This window comes from Panicum virgatum, chromosome 8N, assembly GCF_016808335.1.
Source record: "Panicum virgatum strain AP13 chromosome 8N, P.virgatum_v5, whole genome shotgun sequence".
Classification (NCBI taxonomy): Eukaryota; Viridiplantae; Streptophyta; class Magnoliopsida; order Poales; family Poaceae; genus Panicum; species Panicum virgatum.
Window position 1 is genome coordinate 32,063,837 of NC_053152.1, and position 18,496 is coordinate 32,082,332.

Consider the following 18,496-nt stretch of genomic DNA (forward strand, 5'->3'; position numbering starts at 1 on the left):
TGGACTACGTTGGTGTGAGCTACCCCAACTCTTCATCTGCTGTGCTGTGCGTCTAGTGGTAACCATCTATATATGCTCATCTGTTTACATGAGATCTTTGATGAACGCAGTAGAATTATGAATTTATGCTGGCGTAACATTTCCTTTTCCTAACAAATTACAGATTGGCTATTCAAGATATACAATCTATACTATATATTTAGCCATAATGTATATCGATATCTATGTGCATACTAAAAGCTATGTATTTTATTAGATAAACCAGGATTTATAGTTTGGAACAGAGAGGGTATTATCTTTCAGTATTTTCTTTTAAGATAATAATAGCAGGAGGAAATTGTCACATACCAAAAACGATTGTTCTTTTGAGGTGAAAAAGAGAAAATTCATTGTTCTTTAATTTGTATTGAAATTATTACTACAGACCATGTTCTTCCACGCATATTCATATTGTTCCCAACTTTTTATATATAAAGTACACAGTACATTATTTTCAACACAGTCTCACATGTTACATATATACTGATCACAAGATCCATTTATTGGCCAAGTGGAGGAACCGTAAAACCTGAAAAAAAAAACATACGAAATCAATCTTACATATACTTCAAAAAAAGCATATATAGTTATATGTATATATGTGCAGAGTAGTCTTTCACTTACTCCCGCACTTGTAGCCAGGCTTGAAGGGCCTCTTGCAGTAGTTGGAGACGTAGAGGACCTTCTCCATGCACCACACCTTCTCTACCTCCTTGGTGACCCTTTTGCAGAGGCACGGGATGTCCGCCTTCTGCCACACAGCGCAGCACGCTGCCGACGGCGGGATCTTGGGCTCCGCCGGGAACATCTCGTACTTCTTGCACTCCCGGATCATGTCCTCCCGGTCCCCGTCGCAGCCCCCGGCCAACGTTGTCCCTGCAACAGCAAGGACAAGCAGAAAACCCAGAAGTAGTTTCACCATGGATATATAGCTTGTTGTGTTTGTGTGGTACACGAGATGTGTGCTCCTTCTGTGAGTTCTTTTGGTGGGATCGTTGGGCTTATATAGGCTCGGATCAGTCGGGGGATGCCCTTAATCGTAATGTTGACGCAGATGTGTATACTACATCTGCTTTAGATGTGCACCTATATCATACAAAGAGATATCGAATTCTATCCACAAGGAACCCCAACAAATATTTAACTATATCATATTGACATACTGTTCATATTGTATAGATTTAAAAAGAATTGCATGTCTGCTGGAGATGTATAACCACATATCAAACCCAGACATCGAACAAGTGTCCACAAGAGGATACATACATTCCATACATCCCTATTCCATGGATTAGAAATTAGAAGATAAATAAATAGCATGTCTGTTGGAGATATTGCGACGCCATACATTTAGAGATTACTACAAAACATGGATACTGTAACACACTCTTGTAACACATTCATCATTGTGTTACAGAGAAGTTTAATAGTAACACAAAACTATATGTTACAGATAACTGTTGTAACACATTGCACATGTTCTATAAAAATGTGATACAGAAAATATTTGTTGTAATACAAAAGTAATGTTACACCTAAAGTGTTACAAGGATAGTAGTATTTAGTAACACATACAAAATAATGTTACAATTTAAGTGTTACAAAGAAGCCCTGCGTATTGTTTCCCTTTCACGAAGTGCCATGAATGTGGCACTAGATATCATCACGAGTAGGCAATTGGGAATGTAGAAGAAATCACAAAAAGACTCATTTGTTGACATCAAGATACAACTATATTTAACATGAGGTCAGCTCGATAGATAATGATAAGGCAAGGAGTACATGTACAAACAAAACTTTGAAAATATGACAATAAAGTATATTGTACTAGTTTTTATTACAAATCTAGCTTTTGCACTGTGATGAAAACAAACTATGATATATCTGCAACTCATAGCTATCTCCAATTTTTATAATTCTGCAATAAAAAGAGAAAAATTAGTAACTCCAAGTGTCACACATGAGGGAAACTTGGTGGAGGAATATGAGTTGTAGCATATATGAACTATAAACTTTGCAAAATCTATAAAACATGAACATTGGCTTAAAAAAAATCTACATTATTAGTAGAGATAACTAGCTAGTAAAAATTCATAGTGGAATTTCACATTTATTTTATACAAATTACTTTTTACGTTTGTATTTACATGATCATTTGATTTTTGTATGAAATTAAATTCTAGAGATACTAATATTTTTAAATAATGTAGCTATATATAGATCTTTTAAAATAATGAGATAACTTCAATAATGAAATAAAGAGGACAAATTATAGAAATACAAACTGTTGAAGAAACAATCTATGATTGGTCATTCAATCCACTAGTGCTAATATCCACTGTTGTTCCCTCAATGTCCGTTCTAACCCATTGATGTCTGATCTTTGCATTATTAAACATCTCTCCGAGGTGTGTGACATGGAATGGTTCAGTTTCGATATCATCTTCCCATTCGTCACAAGCGGCATCATATATATCTCTTGGGTTCATCTTCATGACCACAGATCACCCAGGATTTAATTTATCTTCAACATAAAACACCTGGTCAGCTTGGTTAGGAAAAATGAAAGGTTCATGCCCAATCTTTTCTCCAGTATGTATCAGGTGTGAGAAGTTGACAAGTGTGTAGCCATATTTGTCCTTTTGTATTCCTCTTCCAGATAGAACATCAACCCATTCACATTTGAAAAGAACCACCGAAAATTTTCTAGAGTAGTTCAACTCAATAATATCAATTATCCTCCCATAGTATGTCACATCGCCTAAAACTGGTCTATCATCACTTGCACTGGCATAACTAGAAGTTTTAGCAGTCAGCACTACTCAACTATTTTGTGTCACCCCATCCAACCGTTTGGGCCTAAATCGAAAACCTCGACTGTTGAAAGCACGGTACCTTTTTGCTGCTTCAACAGGACCACGGGCTAGCCATCTGATGTCATCTTTCATACCATCAATGCCATTTTCCCTCTCAATCTGCATAATCTGAACAACCATAAAAGTTTAGTTTTGCACTTGAGTTCTAGATGTAAAGGATGTGAGATATGACACTTACATGGCCTCTAAACCATAGATGGAACTTCTCATTTTGTATTTTCTCGACATCTCTATGGCTCGCTCGACGGCCATTATGCCTAGCCGTGATTTGTTCAGCATGAGCCCTGTAAGTACCTTGTAAGGAAACTTGTGTCATGAAAAAAATTGAATTTATATTTCTGAGTTTGAGATATATATATTACCTAAGGTATGGATTGACATTAGAACAATTAAATAGCACATATCTATGTGCTTGTAGTTTTGCCAAACCTCTTATAACATAGCTACTTGGCTTTCCAAGTGCCATGCCAGCATAAGAAAAAAGAGTTGATGCCTGGCTAGTATCACATCCCTGTGTTTCATCATAATCATCATTCCTTGAGACCTTATTAAGCAAGCTTTCAAAACCATCAATAAATCCTGAACAAAGTGCCATAACCTCTTTTGCTAAAACTGATTCAGCAATGCATCCCTCTGGACGAGCTTTATTCCTCACAGTTGACTTCAACTCACCAAGGTATCTACATAGGCCAACATTGTATAAATAAAATGTTAAATAATAATGCACAACAAAAAACAAAAAATGATCCTCTAAAAATATAAAGAACAGCATACCTCTCCACAAAATACATTGATCGATAGCAAACAGGACCACCAATTTTTGCCTCTGATGCTATGTGAAGGACAAGATGAACCATAACAACAACAACAACAACAACAACAACAACAACAACAACAACGTAGCTTTTTTTCCTAAGCAAGTTGGGGTAGGCTAGAGATGAAACCCGAAAGAAATAAGTTCAAGGTTCAGGCACATTGATAGCTATTCTCCAATCGCTTCTATCCAAAGCTATCTCTTTAGAGATATTCCAATCCTTAAGGTCTCTCTTAACCGACTCATACCACGTCAGCTTAGGTCTACCTCTACCCCTCTTTACATTATCGACCCACTCAAGAACCTCATTACGCACCGGCGCCTCAGGCGGCCTTCGTTGGACATGTCCAAACCATCTCAGCCGATGTTGGGTAAGTTTCTCCTCAATTGGTGCCACCCCGACCCTATCCCGAATAACTTCGTTCCGGACTCTATCCCTCCTTGTGTGCCCGCAAAACCACCGCAACATCCGCATCTCTGCTACACTCAGTTGCTAGACATGTCACCTTTTTGTAGGCCAACATTCAGCATCGTATAACATCGCCGGACGAATTGATGTCCTATAGAATTTGCCTTTTAGCTTTTGTGGCACCCTCTTGTCACAAAGGATGCCAGAAGCTTGCCACCATTTCAACCAGCCAGCTGAAATTCTATGCCTAACAACTTCATCAATGTCGCCATCCTTTTATAGCACCGATCCTAAATACCGAAAAGTATCCTTCTGGACCACCACTTGCCCATCTAGACTAACGTCTCCCCCTCATGCCTAGTCGCGCTGAAATCGCACATCATGTACTCGGTCTTGGTCCTACTAAGTCTGAACCCTTTCGACTCTAACGTGCGTCTCCACAGCTCTAACTTCCTATTAACCCTTGCCCTACTCTCGTCAACTAGCACCGCATCATCAGCAAAGAGCATACACCAAGGGATCTCACCTTGTATATCCCTTGTGACCTCATCCATCACTAAAGCAAATAAATAAGGGCTCAATGCTGACCCCTGGTGTAGGCCTATATTAATAGGAAAGTCAGTGGTGTTGCCATCACATGTCCGGACAAACATCGTCGCATCCTTGCACATATCCTTAATGAGGGTAATGTACTTAGTTGGGACTTTGTGCTTCTCTAAGGCCCACCACATGACATTTCTCGGTACTTTGTCATATGCCTTCTCAAGGTCAATGAAGACCATGTGCAAGTCCTTCTTCTGCTCCCTATATCTCTCCATCAATTGTCGTATTAAGAAAATCGCCTCCATGGTTGACCTTCCAGGTATGAACCCAAATTGGTTTTGGGTCACACTTGTCACTCTTCTTAGGTGATGCTCGATAACCCTCTCCCAAAGCTTCATCGTATGGCTCATCAGCTTAATCCCACGGTAGTTAGTACAACTTTGAACATCGCCCTTGTTTTTGAAGATAGGTACTAATATAATTGTCCTCCATTCTTTTGGCATCTTGTTTGACCGAAAAATGAGATTAAAAAGCTTAGTTAACCATACAATTGCTCTATCTCCTAAGCATCTCCGCACCTCAATGGGGATACCATCAGAGCCCATCGCTTTACCTCCCTTCATCCTCTTCAAAGCCTCCCTGATCTCTACCTCCTGAATTCTCCTCACAAAACATATGTTGGTATCGTCAAAAGAGTCATCTAACTCAAGGGTAGGGCCCTCACTCTCCCCATTAAACAACTTGTCGAAGTACTCTCTCCATCTATCCATGATCTCCTCATCCTTCACTAGCAGTCGATCTGTCCCATCCTTAATGCATTTGATTTGGTTGATGTCCCTTGTCTTCCGCTCGCGGATCCTAGCCATCCTATAAATGTCCTTCTCCCCTTCTTTCGTGCCTAGTCGCTGATACAGGTCATCATACGCCTTACCCTTTGCTACACTCATAGCTCTCTTTGCAACCCTCTTCGCTAATTTATAGCCCTCGACAAGATGAACCATCATAGTAAAAAATCCAAGTGGAAATATCATCTCCATTCGACATAATGTCATTACAATTCTATCTTCTAACTTCTCAAGTTCATCTTTGTAGAGCACTTTTGCATTTAATTCTCTAAAATATCCGCATAGATCAAATAAGGCAGATGTAACATCATCGGGGAGAAGACCTCGCAAAGCAACAAGCATAAGTTGTTGCATTAGTATATGACAATCATGACTTTTTAGGCCTGTAATTTTTGCTTGAGCAACATTTACACATCTAGAGATGTTACTAGAATAACCGTCTGGAACTTTTATATCATGAAGGACCTTACAGAACTGTTGCTTCTCCTCTTTAGACATGTTATACAAAGCTGGAGGCAAGTAGTACTTATCATTAGCCCTTCTTTGTGGGTGTAGATCTGGACGGATGTTCATTTCTTGCAAGTCTTTTCGTCGTGCCTGTAGATTGTCCTTTGATTTTCCCTCTATTTCTAAAAGTGTGCCATATGTATTTTCACAAACATTCTTCTCAATATGCATAAAGTCAAGGTTGTGCCGAAGCAAATTATACTTCCAGTAAGACAAACAAAAAAGGCCACCAACACCCTTCCATGTTTTTGACTTTTCAAAGTCAGAAATTGATTTTATCTTTTCCAAAATAGCTTCTCCAGAATAGGGTACTGGTTTTGATCTATGCTCTTTAGTTCCATCAAAAGAATCCGCATCATATCGAAACTCATGGCCATCAGGCAAGAATCGTCGATGCCCCCATGTAACATTGCTTGTACTTCAACCGTTTGTAACTTGTTTCTTCTTCACAAGAAAAGCAACCCAACTGGCTATTGGTACTAAACTGTACCAATATCCCAGCCCCAGGATAGTCACTCACTGTATATAATAATACAGCATGAAGTTGGAACACCTCATCTCGATATGCATCATATGTAGGCATACCATATTCAAAAAGCTCATTTAGGTCATCATAAACTGGTTGCATAAATGTATGAAAGTCCTTTCCAGGGTAACCAGGAATTGTTAATGTAAGCATGAGAGAAGAAGCTTTCATGCATAACCATGGAGGAAAGTTATAGGGCACCAAGACAACAGGCCACACAACTGTGGGTTGAATTACACTTCCCAAATGGGTTAAACCCATCACTAGCTATTGCAAATCTCATGTTCCGAGAATCTAATGCAAAGTCAGGATATTGAGTATCAATAGCTTTCCAAACATCTGAATCAGCAGGATGGCGCAATGCCCCATCCTTTGTACGCTCCTCATCATGCCATCTAGTTAACCTAGCTGTTTCTTTGTGCATAAAAAGCCTTTTAAGCCTAGGTTTGATTGGAAAGTAGCGCAGTACCTTATTTGGGATTGCCTTTCTTCTTTCCTTCTTTGTTAAGGCTGTGTTGTCTGCTTTATTTTTCCACCTTGAAGCCCCACATTTTGAACAGAAATCATGATCTTTCTTATCCTTTCGGTAAAGCTGACAATTATTTGGGCACACAAGAATTTTCTCATACCTAAGACCAAGCTTTGCAATGATCTTCCGAGCCTCTGCAAATGTTTTTGGTATATTAGCACCATTTGGCAGAGCAAGCTGTAAAATTCCAAGCAAATCATCTAATGATTTATTGCTCCACTTGTTGATGGACTTCACATGGAACAAGAGGACTAAGAAAGTTAGTTTTGATAATTCACAACCTTCCCATAAAGGTTGATCAGCATCTGTAAGCAAATCAAAGAAAGCTTGTGAATCTGCATCTAGTCCAGCTTTAGAAGAACATGCAACATCATGTTCATTTGTGTTTAGTCCATGGTCAACATATCCAAATGCTTCCTGGAGTACCTGGCGCATATTATGGTTTAGATTTGGAAGTTGTGACTCTGAATCTTTGTTTGCAGAGATATATGATGCTGTTTCCCCATGGCAACCCCATATGGTGTATCCACGCAGCATTCCGTTGCACAGTAAGTGATCATACACTGTATCCTTCTTTTGTAGCATCCTGTTAACACAATTGAGACATGGACATCGAATCTTCGCATCGGGCTTCTTCTCCCTATATGCAAACTTGAGAAAACCTTCTACCCCAGCTATATAGTCATCACTTGGTCTTTCAGAAAGCAACAACTTCTTAATTTCTCTTAAGTCCATAAGCTCTGCTTCTGAAATTTCACAGCCTGAAATTATTATGAAGCACTGAATTTCCATTTGTAATAGTGATTTCCGATTTGAGGCACTAATTAATTTAGAGATCCAAGAGTTAACATTTACATGCTTCACGTTTCTCGTATGCAGGGAAAACCGAAGAATGGAAAATTACTACTAGAATCATCAACTACAAAACATTACTATTGAGTCAGTGGAGTATGAATTCCTGATCTAGACTACGTCTCAAGTAGTATGAATATGATTAGGATACTTTCCCCTAACTTACATGGTAGTAAATAATCAGCAGATGTGCTTATCAACATTTTAAAACTAGTAAAAATTTTATTCTCACTTGTATTTAATTTGTGCATGTGTGTCAGATGGTGAACAATCCACAAGTAACATGAAACAAGTACTTGAATTATGCCGCAGTAAAAAGTAGCTGAGTCTGAACCAGATAACAAGATCAACTTGAGTCTTCTATTATATCCAGTCTAATGTAGTACTTCTACTATGCACATTTTGCAAAAGAAATCAAGAAAAGAAAAAATGCATCTAGTGTTACCTTACTTTTTGTGGAGAGACATGCAAATAGCGATGAGCAGTAAATAATTAGGTAAGACTAAAGCGATAACAAGACCGATGACAGGACATTCAAGGAATTTTGAACAGGCATTACATGAAAGGTTCACTCTCGCATTTCAAAGAGAATGGTGTATTATCTTCGTCGATGAATTGAGTAGATCTACTATTTGGTTAAGATATTGTGCTTACAGTGAACGATCCGTCGGCCTGTGACTGGGAGCCTGGGATACGGGGACGCCGGTGCTGGGGCTCGGCGCGGCAGCTACTCGGGGCAGGGGCGAGCGGCGCGAGTGGGGACCCGGGATGGCGGCGGGCGGCGGGCGGCGCGCGGCGCGAGCAGCTCCTCGGGGCAGGGGCGAGCGGCGGCACTGCTTCAACCTGCGGTCGCGTGATATCGGACGTCCAACAGGGATCCTACGATGCTCCCAGATTGGCTCGCCATGTGCTCCCAAGTCTATCTAGCTCGGCTCTCCTGCCTAAGGCTCGGCTCGGGCCACAGGAGAAGGAAACGCGCGATTGGGGCGAACACGACCGGGAGTCCCCGCCGGCCGCCGCACGCCGGACTCTCGCCGCCGGATTCCTCGCCGCCCAGCCTCATCCCTCGTTCCCTGTCGCAGCCGCTCCATCTCCTCCACGAGGACCGCCGCGGTGGCCTGGCACGCACCCCGCCAGAGGCGGCGTCGCGGACAGCAGGCCGCCCAGTGGGCGCAGCCGCGTGGGCACCTCCGGCGGCTGCGCAGACGGCGGGGTGCCCAGTGCCAGCAGCAGCGTTGGCCCCCTACAGCAGAGGCGCGGCCGGCCGGCTGCCCAGCGCAAGCACGTATGGCCACCGGCGGCGCGGCAAGAGGGCGAGAACATTCAGATACTGTGATTGTGCAGTCTTCTGTATTTCCTTGCTACGCACCATGTTAGTAACATAGAATTTAGTCTCCATGTCAAACTTGGATGGATATCTGAAGTGATTCGCCGAATACTGTGCTGTTCTTTCAATATGTCGTCAGAATATTCAGTTTTCAGATAACTGTGGTTCTTTTCCTGCACGTAGCTGAATTTTAAAGTCTTGTCTGATCAAATGATTTGCAAACAATTTTTTATAATTTTGCTGAACAATCAGCCCAGCTGCTTGTTTGCAAAGCGAGCAACATTGGAAGGTTGTCTAAATGCCACTAATGCTAAATTCATGCAAGGTGGCTTTGATTAGCATTAATGTACCTGTTGTTTTGCCACTCACTCATGCGTTGGTTTTGTACTCATGACTTCGAAATATTAAAGAAACTGACGGCATTTTAGTCCACATGAATCGGGTGTCAAATGATGCAAAGATCAATTTCAGTATGAAACCTAAACATTTTTAGCAGATAACACCCCTGAAAAATGGCATATGCTAGTACAGTTGCAAAGACAGCAACAGGACGTTATTTTCTCATGTAGAAAAAAAGAATTTTGTTTTCCAACGAACCTGGCACTACCCCTGAAAATGATTGCAATTAAACGAGACCAATAATAAAGGAGACAATGGCTAACTTTAGTTTTGAGCATAGCACACTATCAAATAGGACACAAAAGCTGTACATACAAGGTAGCAAATGACAGCATGAAGGGGAAATCCTTTCACCAGGAAATCAAATGCAGGGCACTTATTTATGGTCGGACAGCATGCAAAGATAAAATCTGTAATTCCAGAAGGGTATACTTGAGGTAATTCCCACAAATGGGTACATGAAACCTGATCAACATCTCCCACCAGCTTATGTTCTGAATTCAGACATGTAGAATCCAGGAACGAACATCAGAGTTACAAGCCTGAACAAGAACCAAATAAACCAAACAAAATGATTGCCATTTGACACAAAAGAGTGAAATGAAAACTGTATGTCCATACAATTAGAAATCAGCAATAACATCATCTGTGTCATCTGTGATTGCCCCCTGCAAAATAAACAATGCAAAATAAACTTGGTCAAAAGTCGACCTGATTTCTAGCTCCCCATCCAGCCCAAACTCTGAACCTGGGAACGGAATGGACTCATCCATTCAGTTTCGTCAGAACCTTCCAATTTCAGCCTGATGCTCCAACTTGATCCTTATTTTAACCATTTAAATCTAATTTATTCTACTCAACCACCACTGTATCTTGTTAACCATATAACAAGGATTCCATTTTGCATATATAAACCCCTCTCCTACATGTAGATTCTTCCAAAAATTTCAGACTAAAGGTGACCATTTCACCCTGTTCTTAAAACTGAATTGGCAATTGCCATTCAGTATTGTCAGTTAAACTGACAGTGCCGAACTCAACTATGATCTTCCAGAAACTTAAAATTTTCTCTCCTTCCTGTCAAACCACTTGACCATGATAGTTCATATAGATTAAAGTTTACTCACACTCCCAAATCTCCCAAAGGTTACATAAGAAATCTTTTCTCAAAGACCAAGTTAGAAAATTGATCCTTCAACTTTGTCCGTCAGAGTTTCAGACTTTCATTTCTTAATCGTCAACTTCAATAATTTAATTGAGAGGCTTATAAGCTAGGATTGCTTCCAAACTTGGTGCCACTAAGTTTCAAATGCTTCAAACCGAACATCTCATATTCTGTTCAAACTTTTCCAAATTCAAAGATCCACATTTGACTTTTGGTCAACTTCCATCCAAATTGCAAGTGTTTCCCACGGCCTATGGAAAAATAGAGAAAAAAAAAGAAAATCACCAAAAAGAAAAAATAATATTACCATCACTAGTCACATTAGTACTATTATGAAGTTTCTTACACTACCTTGTATTTTTCTAGAATCATTGTTTTTTTGGCTCACAGATTTCTTTTCCATCCAGTTATCCTTGATTCAATTAGTTCCCCGCCAATTTTTTTGGCAGGATTAGTTTGCCGCATTTTTTTTAGCCCGTGACTGGTTTCCCACCAAAATTTCCCACCCCTACCGTGAACACAGCCCACCTCGCAACAATTTGACCCGCAAACTGGGCAGTTCAGTTATATCTCCCCTTCGACCCCCACCCTCCCTTCTACTCCCAGCTCGCCTCCATCTCCAGGATTCCTCCAAGATTATCCTCACTCAAACCTCCTCCATTCGGTAGTTTCAGTACAGGCACTGTCTCTTCCCGCGCTTCTGACCCTACTGCTCCAGATCGGCTCGATTTTGGTACATCTTGGTCTGGAATTAAGTAGGCGATTCATTGATTTTGGGAGTTACTTTGGTATCCTTGCACAATGCACCTTTAGTTGCCTTCTGAATCTAACATTGTTGATGATATCTGATTCTGAAATTATGGTCAGCATCACCTAATCTTATTTTGATACTAAATCTGAAGGACTTTTGCTGCCAATGTTTAGTGTATACTGATTATGATGGTGACATTGAATTGGAGATGCAACATGTGTCGTTTATTTTGGATGCCTACGGTTACAAATAGGCCACTCATTATTAAATAATTTAGGTCTGAATCATGGGATCTTGATTTTTTTTCCCAGTTAGCGAGCATTGCATTTTACCCACCTATAACTCAGTATATATCTCAAAAGGTACCAAGTGATTGAACCCTTGCTGACCATATATATTTTCTCTTGGTGCTCAATTTTAATAAGATTGTGCTGCCATGGCTGAGGATATTTGGACCCTAAATCTGGTATGCGAGGGGGCAGCTCCAGGACAGGAAAATGTACAAACGGAAATGGACAGAGATGAGATATGCTTCTTCAACTTGATTGAGCTGATCGAGGAATATGGGTACACATCAATTGACTATCTATACTACAAGAAAAAAGATAATTTGGTTGCACTACAAGGGGATACAGATGTGATGAAAATGCTTGAAGAAAACGAGAGCAAGAAGAATGTTAGCTTGTTTGTGACAAGGCAGAGAATAGCCACCATAGCACCGACCAAGTCCAACAAAGAACCATCCAAATCTGCAGCGAATAAAGCTAAAGGTACCATGAAGTCACAATTCGCTCTTTTCTGTATATGTTTCAGCATCCAGGAAAATTTTATATATTGTCCGAATAGTAGTTATATCAATAAATCATCCAAGAGAAGTTACATCTCATCTGTTCATAGGCATTATATGACTCTGAATATGTTTCTACTTTTCCAACATCTGTTCATAGAGAAAAGTGGCAGAAAGAAAAAGCAGCAGCTGAATATAATTCAATCCAAAGAACAATATGCCAATGAGGCTGACCACCAGCTTGATGATGATGACGTCCAAGAAACACCAGGTACAGATTTGTTTGGAATACTAATCAAATATAGATGTATCTGGGAGTATTAATGTAACCCTGTTTTCAAAGGTGATGATAATAAAGTAACCAAGCGAAAGGGAACCGTTTTGGCGCATGTTTGGGATTTACCAGAGGAAAACCGAATATTAGTGAAATGTAACCAGCTTGGGCAACCTATTGGGAAAGAAGGTGGTCTATTAGGGCAATTTTTAGGCACTATATCACGAAACGGTGGTTATTGTCCTTTACATATCAAAGATTGGAGAAAGGTAAAGAATGATAATGCTGAAACCATATTTCAATGCATTCAGGTATGCTAAGTTTTTAAAGATATTATGATATGATGAGCTCCAAGTACAGTCACTACCAGCCAAATAATTAAATTTACTCAATACCTCTATGGCTCCGTTTGGATGCAGACATTGGAAGCCTTGGTATTGAATTGAGCTCAATACCAAATAAGACCAGCTTTGGTATTGGGCCGAATACCAAAGCTATTGTTTGGATGGAGATGAAATTGTAAGATGGAATTCGATGAGATAGCAAATACCAATTCGTGTTTGGATGTCCATACCGTCAAATTGAGAATTGGTACATCATTCTCCTCCGTGTGCAGCCGATGTGCCCCTTCCTGCTCCGCGCAGCCGTTGCCTCGAGCGCCCCATTCTCCTGTGTCGACGAGGAGAGGACGCCGGCCATGGAGAGGGGAGCGGCGCGGCCATTGGAAGGGGAGCTGCACCCAGAGGGAGGGGTCCAGAGGAGGAGGAAGGGAGGTGGGCGACGCGGCTCTCCAGCGGAGAGCGAGGGAAGGTGGCGCGCGCAGCTATCCAGCGGAGAGGGAGGGGAGGAGGCGGCGCGGCTCTCCATGGAGGAGGCAGGGGAGGGTAGGGGTGGCACAGTTCGCCGGCGGAGGAGGCGGAAGAGAGGAGGGGTGGCACAGTTCGCCGGTGGAGGGGGAAAAGGAGGGGGTGGCGCGGTTCGCCGGCGGAGGAGGTCGGGGAGAGGAGGGGTGGCGCAAGTTCACCAGCGGAGGAGCGGAGGATGCAGGGGAGAGACGGCGTGGTTTGCCGGCGGAGAAGGCAGGGGAGAGGAGGGACAACGCGGTTCGCCGGTGGAGGAGGCAGGGGAGAGGAGGGGCGGCGCGATTCACCGGGGGAGGGGGAGGGGAGGGGCGGCGCGGGTGACAGGGGTCGGGCCGCCACCGCATCTGACTGGAGGGAGCGAGGGAGTTGAGCCCGCGAGTGGGGAATCGCGGAAGAGACCGATTCAGCGCAAAACCGAGGGGAGTGGCTCGGTATTGAGATGAAGGGGATGCAGGTGCAGTGAATACCGCTTGGTATTGATGTCGAATTCCAATGCTAATTCCAGGACCAGCCAAACAACTGATATTGGATGAACTCAATGCCAATTCCGAATTCCAGGCTTCAATATCTACATCCAAACAATGCCTATCTGATTTTAGACCAAGTTCTTGTATCCACGCTCATGTGAGAAGTGGATACTGAAGTCAATCGGTAGAGATTGGAGAAAGTACAAGGCAACACTAAAAAGTAAGCTATATAATCAAAAGAAGAAAAGGACAGCTTTGTACAAGCTCTGTCCAGATGATATTGATGAAGATCAATGGAAAGCCCTAGTAAAATATTGGAAGTCAGCAGAAGGAAAGGTCAGTAATATGCATCAATATTTCTACCATTCTCTTTTGTTTAGAAACCCAAAGAATATCTATTAATTTGTTGTATGTACTATAGGCCCTTAGTGAGAGGAACAAATTAAGTCGTGAAATGAAGAAGACAACACATACAGCGGGTACAAAGAGTTATGCGCGTTGGTCCGAGGACTTGGTGAGCCCCTTTTTCCAATAAAGCTATTAGTTTGAGGCCTTCGTTTGAGAAAAATGTGTCATCTATTTTTTTCTCATCATTCTGGTATTGGAATTTTGTCTAGAGACAAGCTGATCCTGCAAAAAGGAAACCACATAGAGCAATGGTTTACTTAGCAATTCACAGGAAAATGGCGAAGGAAACAAATCAGCCTACGGTATGATATATACACACAATGAAGTGAATATCAGGTCTGTAAACATCCTGTTCTTACTTTACTTATCATTAGTTTTGTTCTTTTTCTATTATAGGTTCAGTTGGAAAATCTAATTGAAAAGCAACCAGAATTAGCACAGAATAGTGAGGGAAGAGTTGCATGGGAAGGAGATGCATTGCATCAAGTATTGGGAGAGGAGAAACCTGGACAAGTACATGGAATGGGATTGCTTCCAATTCCTAAACAAGTTTATGGCGGAACAACACGTCATTTCAAGGATATTAATATAGCTACACTGCATGGTTCATCATCTGATGTAGAGACTCATATGTTGGAGGAAATAAAGCAACTCAAGGAGCGTTCAAGAAGACAAGATAAAGTAATTGATGAACTTATAAACAAGAATATGCACCATGAAAGGGAAGAATCGACAAAGGTACAAATGTCTTTTACTGACACTATGCTTCAAAATTTATCTCAAATTTACTTTGTGAATTGGTTGATCATTTTCAGGATGACCATAACAAATTTCAGAATCAGGTAGTTTCTTCCAACAGAAAGGTACTTTTTTTTATTTTCAATGTTTGAACATAAATGTATCTCTGGGCTATAATGTTGTTTTGAAATTGCAGAGAGTTCAATGTGCAGAACCACACAATGTAGATATTGTCTCTCAACAGAGGGATGAATTGGTAACTAAATATCACTCCTAATGCAAATACCTTTCATCTTTTCTACATACGTGTACATACATGAATTGGTGATCCAGTTGTGTAAAAAAATGGTTATCAAGTTGTTGCTTGTCACTTAGCAACACCTTGTTAGCAACAATCCTGTGCGTTCATGAAACTGTCCAGGTTTAGAGTCTAAGAGCTGAGTCTTTAGTAGCTGATTCCCAGCTGCTAGTTAGTGAGAATAATAGCCAAATCAAAGTAGTAATGGCTGTAGCTATTAGATGATTGTCCTAGGCTAAGTGTACTGCTGGGATCAAATAGGAGGATAATAAGTCAGAAAAGGCAGCAAGCATTTGTAGCACCAAAACCAGTGTGTACGTGTGTGTTCTTTATGTGTGAGATCATGTGCTACATGTGAGCCTTCTTCGCTTTCACGCCTAGTATTAGCTGATTATATTTTGAAATTTTTATCTAGTGTCTTAAATTCATATGTGTTTTTGTTGGATCCAGTGTCAAGGTGATGCAAATCACATAGAGTTCTCAGATCAGGAAGCACATCCATCATCCCCACAATGCTCTACTAATGATTTTAGACAAAAAGAGGTATGCTATTCAGGCCAAATCATTTATATGTGTTATATTAGCTAGGCAATGTTACATCCATTCAATAATATTATTGCACTCCGTAACTTTATGTAAATATACAAATGTTCACTTTGATTTCAGGTTGGTGTGCGTACACATCCTTCAAGTGATGGTAGAATAAATAGGAAAAGAAAGGTACATAAGAATTACACTTCTTTATGAGTTATCCATGCAAAATATGTATCCAAAACTTGGCATGATTCTGTACCTAATATCAAATGATAAAGGACCAGCAAGGAGCACTCCAAGATAAACCTACAGGACAGAAGTGTTCCAAATATACACGACCTCAGAGAATTAAGGTAAACAAACATAATGTTCATTCTGATTGGATTATCTTTATCTTTACTCAACTAATGATTATTGATGACTACGTCAATTCAATTTAGGATGGAACCACAGTAATACTTAAGTCTGCGAGTTATCCAAATAAGGCAATTGTGGCTTATGCAACCATTTTGAGCTCTAATCCAAAAGCAAATGTTGGTGGAGTTGAGATAGGAAAGCAATTCTACAAAGTGCGTATCAATCATCCTATTATACAAGATGAGCCATTAGTAAGGCCCACAAGTGGATACAAGAAAATTGGTGATGCTCATGCCAAAGGAGCACCGATTGCTTGGCCTTTGATTTGTGTATGTTGCAACTAGCTTTCTACATATATAATTTCTCTCTGAAGCTTGTAATGATCATTTGTACAACACTCATTCTCTATGCAGGTTGAAATGATCAATGGATGAATATATGTACTTGGATATACACACACGCATGGACCGTGAAGACAAGAATTTCAAGAATATTGTTTATTTTTTGCATTTCATTTGCTGTAGCGCACATTTGTAAACATTTTCTCTTCTTAATCATATCATTGTGTAAATATACTTTACATTATGTGAACAAAGACTATGTTACATTCCTACAATCAATGCAACTTTCTGTTGCTACTGAAATTCATGATTTGAGTGATTGTGCAGTGTGTTATGTTCCCTCCAAAATATATATTTAGGCTATAGTTAGTTTGCATATGAATAATTGTTATTTAATTGAAATTTTAAATGTGTTACAATAGGTAAAGCATGTGTTACAAACCACGTGTTCCTAAAATTCCAAACGGTATCCTCATAGTGTGATACTAGCACAACGAAAAGTGTTACTACAGATAAAAAAATATGTTACAATACATAATTATTGTAACACTAACAAATGTTCCAATAGATAACAAATTATGTTACAAAGTAGTAACACTTTTCTAGATATAAAAGAACACATGTTTTGTGTTCCAATAGATCAGATAGTAGTAACATTGGATATTGTAACACTAATAGGATATGTTACTAGGAGATCTAGTAACACATTAATTGAGCTATAGTAACACAAGTCGGTGTTACTAAAACTCTGTTTCTGTAGTAGTGATTATGACTAGATCCATGTCTGTCCGTTGCTACGGGCAGCAAATATTTTATAATGTATAATATAGAGTATCATATAAGACAATAATTCAATGATATAGTTTCATTGTAATCACTACTACAGAACAGACCTTTGATCCAAGCCATTTGTCCCGGCTGCTTTTGGGCCCGGGACCAAAGGTGTCTTTTATCCCGGGTCCAACGGCTAGTCAGGCGAGCGGGGGTGGGGACAGGGGCCTTTGGTTCCGGTTGGAGGCACCAACCGGGATCAAAGGCCCACCCTTTTGTCTCAGTTGGTGGCTCCAACCGGGACAACGTCCCCTCGGCCCATTGGTCCCAGTTGGAGCCACCAACCGGGACAAAAGGGGGTCCTTTGGTCCGGGTTTGTGCCTCCAACCGGGACAAATGTCCTTGGCCCCCTTATCCCATTGCCCCCTCCTCCCGCCCGAGCCATTCAGCTCACTTGTTCTTGCTGTTCTTGGGTCGGGCGAGGGGAGTTCTTGCTCATTTACTGACCACATTTGTGAAGATCTTTGATTCCCCCGTCCATCCATCAACGCTAAAGGTTTGGGGCTTGTTTCTCTCTTCTTTCATTGCTTGGGTAGCTCATTTCATGCTTTAGAAATAGAGAAAATGTGTAGTTCATTTCTTGCTCATTTAGATTGCATATGTAGGTGTGATTTACTTGTTTTAGTTGATCCAAAGGAGTGTAATATACTTGTTTTAGTTGATCAAAAGAGTTGATGTGATTTTACTCTTATTAATGGCTATATATTATAAATGAGTGTAGTATATTTTTTATTTTTAGATTGAGATGAGTATGCGGATAGTAGAAATTTTTAGAATGAGTGTAGACAGTTCATGTGGTTTACTTGTATATATGACCGTATTGTGGATAGTGTTGACAGCCATTATATCACATTTTGATTGTCAACTTCTCGGAAATAAATTGAATTTTTGTACCATGTTCCATATATATTTTATTTAATTCTAATAAGTTCCACAAGTTTTGGATGAGTTGTGCTTGCAGGAGTCCACTGCCCAAATATGGTCGAAATCAGAGAAAATCTTGGCCGCCCGGCACA

At 40.6% G+C, this 18,496-nt stretch overlaps 2 protein-coding genes and 1 long non-coding RNA gene across 4 annotated transcripts; 1 reads left to right on the forward strand and 2 right to left on the reverse strand.

The window, feature by feature from the left end:
• Positions 1–447: 447 nt before the first annotated feature.
• On the reverse strand, positions 448–993 carry LOC120684404. Its single transcript, XM_039966272.1, has 2 exons — positions 664–993; positions 448–568 (listed from the first exon to the last, which is right to left on the reverse strand). The coding sequence occupies exons 1-2, from the start codon at positions 959–961 to the stop codon at positions 540–542; spliced, it is 327 nt and encodes a 108-aa protein (XP_039822206.1). The 5' UTR covers positions 962–993; the 3' UTR covers positions 448–539.
• A 1,637-nt stretch (positions 994–2,630) lies between these two features.
• LOC120686812 lies at positions 2,631–3,206 on the reverse strand. The gene is made up of 2 exons (XR_005680383.1): positions 3,094–3,206; positions 2,631–3,023 (listed from the first exon to the last, which is right to left on the reverse strand). It is a non-coding gene; the product is annotated as an uncharacterized LOC120686812 (long non-coding RNA).
• An 8,841-nt stretch (positions 3,207–12,047) lies between these two features.
• On the forward strand, positions 12,048–16,952 carry LOC120684443. Of its 2 annotated transcripts, none has more exons than XM_039966304.1 (13): positions 12,048–12,352; positions 12,530–12,640; positions 12,713–12,954; positions 14,106–14,309; positions 14,395–14,487; positions 14,591–14,683; positions 14,778–15,119; positions 15,197–15,244; positions 15,316–15,375; positions 15,868–15,960; positions 16,084–16,137; positions 16,230–16,637; positions 16,722–16,952. In XM_039966304.1, the coding sequence occupies exons 1-12, from the start codon at positions 12,094–12,096 to the stop codon at positions 16,389–16,391; spliced, it is 1,761 nt and encodes a 586-aa protein (XP_039822238.1). In that variant the 5' UTR covers positions 12,048–12,093; the 3' UTR covers positions 16,392–16,637; positions 16,722–16,952. The 2 variants fall into 2 exon arrangements, with proteins under 2 accessions (XP_039822238.1, XP_039822239.1); XM_039966305.1 differs by having other exon boundaries at positions 16,236–16,637.
• The last annotated feature ends 1,544 nt before the right edge of the window (positions 16,953–18,496 follow it).

What these genes read in the sequence shown, in the direction of transcription:
- LOC120684443 (XM_039966304.1), top strand. Translation starts at nt 12,094, where the DNA reads ATGGACAGAGATGAGATATGCTTCTTCAACTTGATTGAGCTGATCGAG. An exon ending in TAGTTTCTTCCAACAGAAAG is followed by an intron (nt 15,245 to 15,315) that starts GTACTTTTTTTT and finishes TTGAAATTGCAG; the next exon opens with AGAGTTCAATGTGCAGAACC. An exon ending in CTCAACAGAGGGATGAATTG is followed by an intron (nt 15,376 to 15,867) that starts GTAACTAAATAT and finishes TGTTGGATCCAG; the next exon opens with TGTCAAGGTGATGCAAATCA.
- LOC120684404 (XM_039966272.1), bottom strand. Translation starts at nt 961, where the DNA reads ATGGTGAAACTACTTCTGGGTTTTCTGCTTGTCCTTGCTGTTGCAGGG. An exon ending in GCCTGGCTACAAGTGCGGGA is followed by an intron (nt 569 to 663) that starts GTAAGTGAAAGA and finishes TTTTTTTTTCAG; the next exon opens with GTTTTACGGTTCCTCCACTT.